The sequence below is a fragment of the Palaemon carinicauda genome, chromosome 23 (assembly GCF_036898095.1).
Source record: "Palaemon carinicauda isolate YSFRI2023 chromosome 23, ASM3689809v2, whole genome shotgun sequence".
In the NCBI taxonomy this organism is placed as follows: Eukaryota; Metazoa; Arthropoda; class Malacostraca; order Decapoda; family Palaemonidae; genus Palaemon; species Palaemon carinicauda.
Window position 1 is genome coordinate 104928793 of NC_090747.1, and position 15696 is coordinate 104944488.

At 39.7% G+C, this 15696-nt stretch overlaps 1 protein-coding gene across 1 annotated transcript in view; it reads left to right on the forward strand.

The window, feature by feature from the left end:
* Positions 1-8253: 8253 nt before the first annotated feature.
* LOC137617338 (serine/threonine-protein phosphatase PP1-beta catalytic subunit) overlaps positions 8254-15696 on the forward strand; it is a 32658-nt gene continuing 25215 nt past the window's right edge. Inside the window, exon 1 of the mRNA XM_068347361.1 lies at positions 8254-8465. Coding sequence (XP_068203462.1) covers positions 8414-8465 — 52 coding nt within the window. The 5' untranslated portion in view covers positions 8254-8413. The remainder of the gene's footprint in view (positions 8466-15696) is intronic.

Here is a 15696-nt window from a genome sequence, read left to right on the forward strand (position 1 = left end):
CAGTTTCTTTAGTTTGTAAGAACATAACACACCCTTTACAGAAGAGAATAAGTCTCAATATATTTCTAAATTCTCTTCAGATCATACAGGATCAGAACTTCGTGTCGTTACATCCAAAAAGGGTACACCAACGCTGATTAAGTCCAAACCTCTTATTCTTTTTCATAAACTGGGAAACTCTAGCAAGAAGTGTGAAATTAAAATTAAGCTTGCAATAAGATTGCAGTAAAAGAGGATTCATCAAGCCTAACATAACTCAAGACTACTTACTGATTATGATAACTTCTCTCTTCTATCATACCTCCAGCCAGACAAAGGGTTAGTACCCAATTAAAATTTAACATTCTGACTTTGCTTTTGTTTTACAACCCTTTGTGTAGCTTTATTCTCCTCTTAATTTTCTGATCTTGGCAAGGTCAAAGATCTGAAACCTATTTGCTGGCATTTTCAGAGAATCAATATAATAGAGTACATATATTGGTTTGGTATGACCTATGTTGTATCATAACAATCATAGTCCTGAATATCCTGGTTTCAGGCATGGAGTCCATGTAACAAACTACTGTACTCGCCTCAATCTTCGAAAGTATCTAGTCAAGCGAGGTCAGTCTCAAGCATGTCAGGCCCTAGTCTGGAGTAGTGTTTTACATGTAACCTTCTGGGACATGTCATTATCAAAACTGTTCTCCATTGTTCCCGTAACGTGATACGACGCTACTACTGTCCACTTTCTCCTATGTCCAGTAGGCTATATGTTTCCCCTTCCATTTCCTTTTCTGGATAATATACATAAGTTCAATAAATGCTAGGGCAGGGCTGTCCAAGTTGTTTAGTCTGAGGGCCACTCTTAAAGACCAAAATGTCATGCAAGTCATCTGTGTGTATGTATATGTGTGTACTGTATACAGTATATATGCCTACTGTATATATATTACTAAGAAATTAAGAACAAGAAATTGACAAGGACTTATTTCAGAGGAATTCAAAGAAATATTCCTTTCTAGTGGGCCACTTTCAAAATCAAACAGCCCCTCTTGGCCCACAGACATGGGGTTGGATGGCCCTCTGCTAGGATGAAGGTCGCCTGACTACCCGGCTCTCAAATACCAATCATAAAAACACAGTTTTTTAAAAAATTACATACTGTTATTAACCATTATATATGGTAAAATACTATGATAGGATATTGCCCACAGTACTAAGGTAAACTACTCAATATGAGGAACTAACCTAACCAAAATTGCAAACACCACACAGAAGATGTTGTGGTTCACTATCTATAAAAAGATGACTATCCTACTGATACTCTCATACCTAGCATACAGCACTACTATTGGACTGTGGAACAAGTGCTGTGCAAGAATTCATGTCCAAGATAAGCTTAAAATACTACCACTGGACTGTGAAGCAAGTACTACACAGTATAAGAATTCATGTCCAAGAGAGGCAAATTAAAATTATTCATTTCATTATTACTATTATTAATATCATCATTATCATTATTCACAGCAGTAAATGGAAACCCTATAATACAGTAAATAAAATCCTATCTAATTTTAATGTACAAGCTTTTCAATTGATCACTCAAGTTATCACTGAGCAAAAAACACTAAGAATAAAGCAAACGGTACTTGTAAATTTACACACAATAAACTGTACAATTCATCCGATATAGTGTTATACTGTACACTGTATGCTAAAAAATGCAGACTTACTGAAGTGATATACCTCCAAAAACAGACATGAAAAAATACTGCCGGATTACTCAACGCCAACCATGTCTCATCAAAGAAGTCATGAGAGTTCTATTTTGTTAATAAAGAATTAGGAAAACTAACCAGGGAAAATATCTAAAAAAAGGGTGAAAGCTATTATAGTTGTAAAGAGAAAAATGCAAACTACAAATACAATAAAATGAAAATATAAATCAAGTTTATGAGAGGTATGCCATTCATGAACGTTACTAATTCTAAATGGCAAAGAGCTAGTTAAAATTAGCAATGTCCTTATGTAAATACAAAATCCAATCCCTAATAACAATAATTGCAAAAAAAATCAGCAAATTATGTACTTAGGTTGATCATTTTATATATGCCATCAGTCTTGCCATTTCTATGGGCATACAAAAAACAAACGTCTATTTCTATAACCACACAATAAACAAAATTGTTAGATGTCATTAAATTCATCTTCAATTCATACCAGAGCAATTTTTCACAACACTAAAACATTTTAAAGAAATAACTAAAGATTACTTTACAAACTTCAATCATATTAATAGGATGGAATAGAAGAAGAAAACCCTGGCTACAGTTCTTTGTACAGAGTGAAACAAGTAATTGATAAAAATAAGGTGTAAGTTTAGCTTCATATTACTATTAATTTCCCTTCCTGGCCTATGTCCTAAATTAAAATAAGATTTTTCTTCACCTTGAAGAAAAAAAACAAAACATTCAGGGATACAAGGAGTGAAAATCTATCTTAAGGTTGTGGTGGTCAATGTGGTAGGTAACGTCCCTGACTGGTGAACGCCAGACTGGGGCTCGAGTCCTGCTCAAACTCAATAGTTTTCTTGGTCACTGCAACCTCCCCATTCTTGTGAGGTAAGGATGGCATGTCTGGGGAGCCTATAGGTCTATCGGCCGAGTCATCAGCACCCATTACCTGACCCTTCTTGCTCCTAGCTTGGGTGGATAGGGGCTTGAGTGCTGATCATATGTATATATGGTCAGTCTACAGGGCATTGTTCTGCTCAATAGGGCAATGTTACTGTCCCTTGCCTCTGCCATTCATGAGTGGCCTTTAAACCTTTAAACTACAAAAACAAAATATGTGAATTATACTGAAAAAACACATATATACAGTATCAAGTTGAGGGTAATAGTAGAGGCATAATCAATTAGATATAATATTCACAAAAAAAAAAAAAAAAAAAAAGATCTGAGGTAAATTCTTGTTTTATTTTGTGTTCTTCTCAATATCAGTTTGTTTCATAGCAAAGGTTATTCTGCATAAATGATATTGAAATAAGTTTGTTAGTTAAAAGACGATCATAAAAATGGATTTGATCGAAAGTCTTTTTTAGCATCGTTAAGACTCTTAATTACTGCATCTCTAAGGGCAATTTTATGCCTGGTATAATTTTTCAAATAATGTAACACTACACAAACAAGTAGTTTAAAAATCGTAAAATAAAAAAGATTTACTTACTATTATTATAATTTCATCCATTACATAATAAAAAATGTAATAGTTCTATATTAGAGAAGTATCGAGGCAATGACTTGTTGAATTCTATTTCCATCAATAAAGCTCAAATTACAAAGTAAATCTATCATGCTTAAATAATGTTTGAATGAAAATAAAACATCTTCAGTAAATAACTAAAATCAGCTAGACTTTTCTCAATAAAGTCAAATCTATCAGATATATTCTGCTCAGATTTGAAACGAGCTCCCTAATATAGGTTAGGCAAAATATGAAAGCCAAGATTTCAATTTCTAGCCTGGGCTATGTAGTTTCAAAATAGTATCACCAGCCAACATTCTACCATATGAGATAGCAAAGTGGTTCACTTAACAAAAGCCATTCACATCAAGCCATCCCTTAATTTTGATTCATGTACAATGCACGACTATTTTTCCCTTTCAAATACATACAGTATTTAAGCTTAATAATATTCCCTACCTCTATGTCTATTTTAGGAAGTCTTTAGTGACTAATTTAATCAATAAAATCATGTAATTCCACTACTGAATCATGCCGTAAGGCTGAATTTTGAATTCAAGTTGAATTCTGATGTCAAAGTGATGGCCTGATAGAAACCTTCAATATTGATATCAATATTGTATCAATATCTAGAATAAACTAAATTTTACCCCTACAGCCTATCCTAAATTGACATAAAATACATTCCAGACATGTCATACAGACAAAGCAAACAAAATTCACAACACTCGGGCATGCTGGTCTATCTTATTTCCCTTCCTCTTGTTTTTTCAAGTTTTTATAGTTTATATATAAAGGATCTAATTTAATGTTGTTACTGTTCTTGAAATATTGATTGTTTATTCTTCTCTTGTAGTTTATCTAATGCCTTGTTTCCTTTCATTACTGGGCTATTTTCCCCTGTTGGTGCCCTTGGGCTTATGGCATCTAGCTTTTCCAACAAGGTTATAGCGTAGCTTATAATAATAATAACAATAATAATAATTAATAATAATAATAAAGAGCATAGCCATGTAAAAACCGTAGGAATGCTTTGCCTACACAAATACAGCAGTTAAGAGATAATATAATACAGCAGTTAAGAGATAATAAAATACAGTAGCTTGATTATTTTTGTATTTTCTTGGCATGTAATGTACTACAAGCTTCTTCCCCTATAGACACTATACTAGTTGAGTGTGAGCACCCTGTGTGCTCACACATTAGTGCCGGTACCCCTTGCTAACTAGCGGCGGGTTGTTTACCTCGAGTACAATGTTTATAGCTAGTTTCCAGCTTCGCCGGAACAATATAGCCCATAGTAAAGAGCGTACGGTTTGTATTTCTGTAGGAACAAACATAAGTTAAAAACTCATACAGATTAAACAACATTCTATTTGAAGAACAGTGCATAAATTAGCATGGTATGAGAGATAGCGTCAGATTTGCAGTACAAACTTTATAGAATCAGCTTCTCAACATTTTTATGACTAAGCAATAGAACATAGCAATTGTCATCAAAATTATCATAGCACGTTATCTAGAAGCAAGTGCAGTACAACGTTACAGTTAACCTACACTCAACATTATAAGCTAGTATTTATGTAACTTCCCATAAGATACTGTACTGTAAATATTTTACATTAGGCGAGTTATGTTTGCTTGTATTCAAGGGCTTAGGCCAGTGTACTGTCAACAAAAAAAACAGTAAGATCTCATCCTTCGGCAATACAGTACTGGAGATTCTGTTTACAAACAATTCCAACATAAAATAAAGTATGGTCCGCACATCTACAATACAACATCATCAACGACGACAACGACAAAATATGCAGCCGTTTCTAGTCCACTGCAGGACAGAGGCCACAGGCATGTCTTTATTCATGTACGGGGTTTGGCCATTTCATCAGTGAAGATTGATGATGATGGGAGACCTGTTTGATTAATCACAGCAAACCAACCTAGTATGGGTGGCTCTGATTAGTACTAGAGAAGCAAAACTGTACATTTACAATAGACTGCATTATATACCATATTTGTAATTTTGTGAAGAGCCTAAGATAGGATGAAAATTATAGAGTAATTTTTTTACTTTAAACAAATTATTGCTCGAGGTTAGGCCTATCCTATTCCAGAATATAAACAAATAAAACAAACAATTTAATTGTTTACCAGCCATTATCCTACAAACCATTAGTAATAGGAATTCATTATTTATAACTCAAGTCAAAATTACCAAAACTTCCAGCATACCTTAACACTCCGGTCTTATATAAGCCTAATGCCATGCTACTCTAGGTTAAGGTAGGCCTATGGAGCTAGCATATTCCCTAACAATAACAAGCAAACCTATTTATTTACTTTGATTATTCATTAATTGTTATAATCTAGCTGTTTTGAAGAATAGCCTTCTGGTTGGTGATAAAATCCCAGTTCATTGACCGGTCTGCTTGAACCTAAATTAGTACTGTATACTACCGGAAGACGTCTGGAGTAAGCCTATCGAGTAGGCTTCATTAAATCAGCTAATATGCCTACTGGATTGCAATATGGAAACACAGTTAAGGTAGAAGTAAGCTATACTTTCGAGACATTTGTGTCCCTAGACATTGACTCGTGTGGTTTCTTAAAACCTTTAAATTTAAATAGCGAAGTCTACAGTAGGCCTACCGGGTAGGCTTCATTAAACCCATATGCCTACTAGGTTGTAATAAGAAAATAGTTTTACTAAAGGCAAATTACATATTTAAGACATTATATTCCTCGAAATCGACTCATGTGGCTTCTTAAAACCTTTGAAATTCAAAAGCGACCACCTGTCAACGTAAGCCTAGACTCACTCTCAACTCACCTAAATCATCCATTGTAAAAACAAGCGTAAATCCAGGTTTGGGTCGAAATTATCCACAGGCGCTAATAAACCTATAAAAAATAATTCACTATTTCCAAAAACAGCGCAACGCAACGCTTACAACTTTATCTGTCTTATCAAATTCACTGTTCACTTGACACTTCAGGTTTATCTCGATTGCCAAATATGGCGGACATCTGGCACAGAGCCAAGATAGATAAGACTTTGCGTTTATTAAATCTCTCTCATTCAAGATTTAATTATTACCACTGTGTTTGTAATTTAATGCTCAATTAAAATTTATAGAGACGATATCGCTGGATGCTATTGGTTAAATATCTGTAACGCTTTACTTTAGTCTTTTACTGCCATGGCGATGTAAACAAAGTTATTTTCACTAATATTTACGTTATCAACAGATATGGAATAAATACTTAAATGCGTATGTTTGCTTATATTCAGTTTATTCATTCTATTTGCGTTTGGTTATGTTAAGGATAATTGTGCTGTACCTAGTAAGTATCTAGTGTATTAGATTACAGAAACACTAATTGAAAAAAAATAACAGTAAGAGAATTCTTTGAAATGACTATTCTGTATCATAAGAGTTATTTTTTATGGTCTACCACTCCACCCTTTCATAAAATCAAAGGTAAATTTAAACATAAAATATTAATTCTATTTGAGATTAATTAATAGGTAAGTAAAATATATTCTGATGCGGAAATCTAAGAGAAAAATAAATATGAAAATAGCAGATATCTCAGTAAACAGCGGTAAAGTCAATACTTGGTTTTATTGATGTGTTAATAAACTAGCGTAATGAAAACGTAAAATAACACTTTAAAAAACTCCGAAGTCAAACTTAATACAACCTTGGTCCTTTATTCACTCAAATTTCGAATCTTCTCTCAGTGCTGGTCATCTTTTTATATCAGAGAGAGAGAGAGAGAGAGAGAGAGAGAGAGAGAGAGAGAGAGAGAGAGAGAGAGAGAGAGAGAGAGTTAATCACATTAGCAATGTCATACTAATTGAATTAACTTCCTTTTAGTTTTTAAATGTAGTACTTGTGCGAAAGACGAAAAAGTAAAGCATTTTACCGATTTCTCAATTTAATTCATGTTATATGATAAATATTCCCAGCTTATTATTATTATTATTATTATTATTATTATTATTATTATTATTATTATTATTATTATTATTATTATCTAACTTACAACCCTAGTTAATAAAACAGGAGGCTATAAGTCCAAGAGCTTCAATATAAAAAAATAGCCCAGTGAGGAAAGGAAATGAATAGTCCAAGAGAAGTAATGAACAATTAAAATAAATTATTCTAAGAACAGTAATGACTTGAAAACATCTTTCACATATAAACTACATACACTTCAAAAGTATTATCTATCCCAATTCGTCCTATTTTCATACGTAAATTATAGATAAACATAAAAAAATAAATAAAAAATTACTTCTAGTGACAACTCAAGATACTTGATATGGAGACCTTGGATAAGTAACCTAATATTCTAGAGTACCGGCTAAAGCTATAAGAATACTCTCAATGTTTACATTATCAGCTGTTAAATAATAAACGATACAAAGGTTCGAAATCTCTTACGTATTCGTCGAGTCTTTAATCTGCAAAATATTAAAAAAAAAAATACAATTAACCTTAATGAAAATAAGACACAATTAAGACTTGGGGCTTTTTCAAATGTGAAATACTCTCCACCTTTAAGCTTACAAAAACAACCACTATAAGTTCAGGCAAATGAAATACAGCTTTGCTATATATACCAATAAATTATCTAGTCACATATTTCATTATTAGAAATATCTGAAATATATTACAAGTTATATTTTCATGACTTTGATATTTATTTCAAAGGGGCTTTTTCAAATGTGAAATACTCTCCAGCTTTAAGCTTACAAAAACAACCACTATAAGTGTTCAGGCAAATGAAATACAGCTTTGCTTTATATACCAATAAATTATCTAGTCACACATTTCATTATTAGAAATATCCGAAATATATTACAAGCTATATTTTCATGACTTTGATATTTATTTCAATTGAAATCTTGATCGAAACTTTATATATAGGAGATATTGACGACATTCTCTTGTCTTTTCGTCTATAACTCGTCCGTTTCGTCAGTTATGTAAATTGAAAAACTTCATGTTCAAGTTCACAGGTTACTGAATAATGAGAGTATTAATCGTAATTTAATAATTATCCTATATGATTTATTAGTGATGATGTGGATTAATTATATCCAGTCCAAGATAAAACAAGTAATTATAAACATATGTCATACTAGACGCAGTCGAACGCAGGAAAACTTTGCAAGATGGCGGATGCAGAACTAGACATTGATAATTTAATTTCTCGACTATTAGAGGGTAAGTGTAAACTAAATTTCGGTTAACCCTCACGAGCGGAATATGTATTGCTGTAATTATGCCTGTGTGAATTAAAAATCCAGTGTGTTCCGTATATTTTGAATAAAACGAGATTTTGTAGAAGGGTTGGGTTTGATAAGGTCTAGGTCAAGAGGGCTCTTGAAAGATCATTGCTACATTAAATATCCTTTAATGTTCGTTCCAGATCGAAATTTCTCTCTATTATCCCTTATTGTTGTAGTATAATATTATTTTGGTTCATTTTATGATTAAATTCTAGTTAAAATGGCTCTGCTAAGCCAGGGTAGTCAAATTTGACGAAGATCTTTCCCTTAATATTCGTTCCCGATTGAAATTTCTCTCTGTCACTCCATATTCTTTTAGGATGATATTATTATGTTTTATTTTATGATTATTTTCTTGTAATTATGGCTTTGCTAAGCCAGGGTAGTCAAATTGGACGAGGTTCTTTTCTGGGTATTATTGTACTGTATTACAATTTTACTTAACTAGTAATGGTTTGGTGTTATTTCGCAACGAACCTATAATTACCTATCATTATAGGTTATTTAATAATCCTTACCCTATCAAATAAACAAAAATCAGGTTCTATGCCCCTTTTCCACTTAAGGTTAGACCAGTGACGACTACCCTATGGCTGATGGCAACTCGCTATGTATACCCTTGTGCTTCGCTTTAAAAGCAAGAAGCCTAACCATCAGTGTCTGTCGTCACCCATGTTTTATTATATGTACGGATATGTTGGTTAATGAAATATTGCAAATTATTCACTTAGTGATATTCGCTTCGCCGGGGCTCGCTACGCTCTTAATTAAAGATTATGGGGAGCCTTTGTATATCAGCGGCCAGTTCCTCACGCATTGATTAAAAGTGGACATCAACTAACCTAAACTTTCTCCCCTAACCTAACCTACAAGCTGTGTCCTTACCTAACGGGGGGCTAACGCCTCCCTGCGACCCCCCTTACATTGCCGTATTCTAAGTTAGACATAATACACTTGTGCACACTATTCTATCTTATTTCTCTTCTTGTTTTGTTAAAAATTTTATAGATTAAGATATATTTTAATATTTTATTTTTCCTTGTTTCCTTTCCTCACTGGTCTATTTTCCCATTTGAAACCCCTGGGCTTATAGCATCCTGCTTTTCCAACTAAGGTTGTAGCTTAGCAATTAATAATAATAAAAATACAGGTGGCCACTATCGTACATACACCCCGATTATTTTATTGCTCCTCTGTTCTGGCAAGCGGTAGATATTGTGCTACGAGTGTAAGCCGAGTTGGCGATTATTTAGGCGGACGAAAAATTGGTAACCCGACCACTTACACACTACCCATCTTTCCTATCCCTGGCTTCCTTATCCTATCCTCGGCTTTCCTATCCCCCCACCCTTTCCCTAGCTCACAGGGACAGTTAGGTTGTCAATCTTGAAATCAATCAACCCGTGAGCAGACCACAAACTTGTACCCACATTTTTTTTTTTTAACCAAACCATGATATGAAAGATAGGCTAATTAGTATGAAGTGGTTTGAGGGAACAGTTAGTATTCCAGTATATTTACCGATTGTAGAATATATGGGCTTTTGTAGTTTGTTGGGACAGACCGTGTAAAAGTTCAAAATTTATGACTGAAAAACCACACTTTAAAAGGCAAACAAACACAAGAACACCACCTAACCTAAGGTTACCAACCTAACCTAAATGCCATATCCTTACCTATGTACCTACCGTGGGATATGCTCCACTGCAACCCCCGTAGACTGCGATATCATTAGCTTATAAGACTTTAAGTCTCTACCCTACGTGTGCGTCCCAGCCAGCTTTACTCCTTGCAAGGTGATACTAGATCATATTTCTTAACCCTTTCATCCCCAATGGACGTACTGGTACGTTTCACAAAACTCATCCCTTTACCCCCATGGACGTACCGGTACGTCCTTGCAAAAAACTGCTATTTACGTTTTGTATATTTTTGGTAACTATATGAGAAACTTTAGGCATTTTTCATAATAATGAGACCAACCTGACCTTTCTATTACGAAAATTAAGGCTGTAAGCGTAATTAAAAAAAAATATATTGCAAAATGTGCTTGAAAAAAAAATGCCTGGGGATTAAGGGTTGGAAAGTTCCAAATAGCGTTGGGGGTAAAAGGGTTAAATCATATAACTAGCTTCATGTTATTGTATTTCAGACCAAAGATAAAGAAAAACTTCCCCATAAATAAAATCCATCTGAAAAATGATAAGAAAGTTTACTTCTGTCCCAATGAACTACATTTACCCTGAATATAGGCTCTGCATAACTAGAGGGTTTATTCCACCTGGACCCTCCTGAAACCCTTGTAATAACCTCAACTACACCCTTCAGAAACCTATATACCCTCCTGGGCTCTCCTTAAACATCTCTTGGATTATATTGAAACCTATGAAACCTTCTCTCAGATATATTTTTTTTCCCAAGGAAGCTGGTCCTATTTTAAAACACTCCCCTCCGTCCATAACCATCCTAAACGAGAATGATTAAATTCCACTTGGAAGGCATTCATTCTAGTTTAATGGATGCACCTTCCTCCCATCCCTTACAGTGCCCACACAATCCTAATCTGAAATCCTGTGAAGTGTCCAAGGCTCTAGTGCATAAATTGTATAAGGTGACCCCATTCTTCTACATGGCCAGATATCCCCCATTCTTGATCTCAGACATGGCCTCGACCAGTCTAGCCTCTTTTTTTTCTTCGCGTTTGTGTTTTCCTGTGTTCTGTTGTCTGTCTGTGCATTCGTGCTTAGATGGAGCATTCAAGCGTGGTGAGGAAGTGCCTGGCCGTGACAAATAATGTTGTAACACTTTCATGAGTCAACATGAGGTTCACCCCCTTTCAACTTGTGCACCTTACAGGAGCCAGTAGTGTTCCCGATCCTCTACATGCCCGGGATGTTTGGACTGGTCAGAGGAACAAATGGCGCGTTATGGTAGGAGTGAGAGGAAGAAGGCGAAGAAGGTTCGCTCTCCTTCTAAGATGGGACCAGAGACTACCGAATCTATCTCTTTGTCTTCAGGCTCCTCTCCAATGTTTGCATCTCTGTCTACAGCACCGGTAGGAGGATTATGTGAGATGCTAGCTCCCATGCACCAGCGTGTTGGATACAAGTTGAACTGACCAGCGAGTCGCCGTTGGTAATAGTCCCTTCTATTAGTTCTTCTGTGATTCTGTCCATGTCTGGGCGGTGTTAGGTCGTCTTCCCACTCAAATGGCTTGACCTGAGAGCCTCTGGGGAGGTCTCCATGCTCATGAGGGTTTTTGAGCAGATTTGTCATTGTCCAACCAGATACATATGTTTAGTGGAATGAGTCATCAGGAAGGTCTTGAGATTTCTAAAATGAGCCCTGTCTAAACCGCTTCGGGAATCGTTGGACAGGGTCCGAAGGCTCGGTTAGCTTTTTCTCTTGAGAGTGGCATTAGGTGAGAGGGTCAGTGAGATCCCCAGTATCCTGTAGCAGGTCTCACAATTGGAGGGATGGAAAGAGAAGACATCCAAGTTTGTGCTGGAATTCATGGCAAAACCCAGTAGTTTGGGATGAATGATTCGAGTCTCTATCTCCTTCCTGCGGACAATATCTAATGAGCCAGAAGAAATCTTTCTCTGCTCTGTCAGGACCATCAGGGAGTACTTGAAATGGATGGTAATCTGGAATTGACAATTCAGAACCTATGTGTGGTCACAGGTAGGATAAAGAGGAAGATCTATAGGAGCACCATCTCTTTTTGACTAAGGAAAACGATCTAGAGGGTGTACGAGAATAGGGTTAACTCAACCCATACTGCTATTAAGGCTCGTGAAGTGTAGGGTGGGAGGGCAATATGATCTTCAGGAAGAACATCTCGGTAAGACAGGTGCTGAAGGTAGGAGTATGGAAGAGACAAACGAGCTTCTCGACGCATTACCTTCGGGAGGTTACGCACAGGTCTCCGGACACCTCTTTTGGTGCTGGTTGTAGTCCATGGCCAAAGTGTATCTTAATTCAGACAAAATGGAAAGGTCTGTAAATGGAAATTGTACGTGTCTTTCTTCCTCCCCTTTCCCTCCTTCTATCAATGAGATGTGGTCTTTCACCCAAGAAAGGAGAAGCGTATCTAGTGAGATTTACAGAAAAATATTGGCGTATGGTACATGAAACACCACCTACCCTTTCAAGGGGGTAGCCAGTGGTTGGCCTGCACACTGCCATCAGAAGTCTCCCTTACGTTTTCTAGACATGATGCACGGCTAAAAAAAAAGGCATAAAACTTATCCTAAAAAAAGCAGCCCTGAAGTCTTGATTGTTGCAACACGGAGTACGTACCTTGAACTACTTTCTTAGGAGGATCTGGGATCTCCTCATTTACCGACCAAGAATTTTGCGTAGTTCCCCCTCTCTCCTTTACTTTGTCGGGGTGCTCCGGGGCGGAGTGATACTCGCCCTGGGGCGACCCGGGGTCAGCACGTGAGGCTGCGCTGTTAGAATGTCAGTAAGCGTCTGGTCGCGGCGTAGATAACATCTCGCCGCTCTCTCTCACTTATCCCGTCCGATCACCTTGTGTACCACGTGTTCCTTTGTGTTCTCCATCCCTTGTGTCCCACGTGTTCCCTCGTGTTCCTTATCCCTTGTGCACCACGTGTTCCCGTTGTGTTCCTCACCTTTCCCTTGCGTTCTTGTGTCGTTTGCGTGTTCGTTTTCCATTATGAAATCCCAGCGTTGTTGTTCCGGGCCCCAAGTTGCTAAGTCTTGTGGAGCCTGGCTCTCTAGGCCAAAGGTCGACCTACACACGTTGTGCTCCTCGTGTCGGGGGAATAAGTGCTCCCCTTCCTCCACGTGCCCGGAGTGCGAGTCTTGGCCTGAATTGCAGTGGACCTTGTTCGCCAAGAAGAAGAAGAAGGCGTCCAAGAGATCTCCCAAGAAGACGAGTCTTACCTCGCCGCGAACGTCGCCCTCAGCGCAGTCGGAGAGAGGTTCTCCTTCACTTTCCCCTACCCAGAGTAGGGGACGAGGTAAGTCCGTTGCAGGGAAACGGCCTATTGCCGTTCCCCAGAGTCTGATGTTAGAGAATCTGTGGTGAAGGGGCCTACGCAGACGAGTGGGGGTCTGCTAGTGTGGCGGAAGTGTGTGTGGTAGTCGAAGGCCTGGTGCCCGCAGGACCCGTCCCCGTTGAAGACCCGGTGTAGGGTAGCCCGAAACAGCGCCTACCCCCACATCGTGGCAGTGCTTTTCAGGTTCAGCGGGTTCCGGTGGTGGTCGGGACAAAGAAAGGCGGCCCACGTGTTCTTCGGACCCCAACTCCATTGTGTGGACGGCGCCTAGGACGCCCTTCAGGTCCCCCATGAGACAAGAAGAAGTTCAAGGGATGGTTCGCCTCTGGCCCCGCTATCTGCTCACCCCCGGCTTCCTCAGCTACACTTCCGCCGGACTTCATGGAGCCCTCAACCCCGGTATCCAGATCAAGGACCCCTAGGAGACTCGTGATTGAAACAGACGACTCGGCCAGCTCTTTTTCCTCGGACGACTACTCCTCCTACAGTTCTTTCTCATCGTAAAGCTCTAGTGGACGGGACTCCAGTAGGAAGAGGAAGAGGTCCAGAAGGAGGAGAGCTAGCTCCTACGCCAGCCCGGCCAAGAAGAGGTCGAAGTCCTCGAGGAGGAGATGTAAGAAGAGGAGTTCCTCGAGGAAGAGGTACATCACGGTAGTTCGGCACCGCCGTGAGCTGAGCAAGACGGTTGCCGCTCCAGTGCCTGCCTTGGTGGCTGGTGGAGCCGCTTCCGTACCCTTGCCCAGTGTCTCTTCGGTTCCGCCCGCTCGTCGGGTGCAGCCATTGGCACACTTCCAGTTGCCCCGTCCTAGAAAGACAGCGGCTCCACCCATGCGACAGGAACTTTCGCTGGTTAGACCCAGCGGCTCAGCTCCCGGACATTTCGTCGCAGCGGCTCCGGCCAAGTTTCGGAGTACACCGCTGCCTCGACCATCAACCAGCACCATCCTGGTTCCCCCAGGAGGGGGTAGACCCATGATGATGCCCCCCCCTCCCCCGGCAGCTCTACCCGCGGTGGAGGCAGCCGCTCCATCACCCCGCCAGGAGGGGAGGGAGGCCTCCGCTCCCACAGATCCCTCCGTGTTCGATGAGGCCTCCGACACGGATGTACAGATAGTGGATGAGTTATTGGGCTCAGGCGAGTGCTCTCCAGACGAGGTCTCGTCTTACCAAAAAGTGTTAGCCCTTATTCGACACCATCATAGGTTGGATGAGCCTCAGCCAGCAGCGGAATAAGCTTGGCTCTCAGGTCTGGGTGGGATGGTTGACAATCCTGTCCAGCAGAAACCATCCCTGACCCTACCTTTAGCGCCCGACGTTGCCCTGGGGATGGAACATGTGGACCGTTTCGTGACAGGCCCGAAAAACTCGTTGAGGGCACAGGGTTCCTTCAAGCTCCTGCTGGGCCTTAGGACCCAGAAGAAATTTTCTATGTGCCATACGGGCGGCACTCAGGGTCCCGCACACTGAAGGAGGCGGTCGCTACCCTGAACCAGGGCAACACCGATGAACGGAGCCTAAACGCCGGTGGTCTTCTCGCAAACGGAGGCCGTCTTTCGCAAGCGGAGGCCGGCATGATGGAAGACACCTCACAGGACATCGTGAATGTAATATCTTGGCTGGACTGGTGGGCGTGCACCCTAGGAGGCTTCCAGCTGGCGCACGACCTGTCGGTCCCAGAAAATCAGGCTCTTTTGCAGGAACTAATCCGCTCGGGGGGCAAAGCTATGAAGTTCCTCACCTTTCAGTCCCTTACCCAGACAGCTAACTGGGTCCTGAGGAGAAGGGACATGGTATTGAACAGGTTGCCCCATAGGCTCCCCGAGAGGGAAGCAAAATTCTTGAGGAACTCCCTTGTCTGGTCCGAGACTGTGTTCCCCCTTCAGGCAGTAGCGGAGACAGCACAGACGGTCGGCAAGATGAATGGTACGGCTGAGCCCAGGCAACAAGTAACAAGACGGCCCCCAATTAGAGGAGCTTCAACAGATGGGGCCTACCCACCTATGCCTCCGGCAAGGCAGGAGGCTTCCTCCTCTTCCTGGCACCAATCCCCGCGGCCCTCCAGAAGGAGTGGTGCCCAACCTTAGGCCTCCTTTAGGCCTAAGTACTCAGGGTCAAGGAGAGGCCGTTCCAACCGTCTCT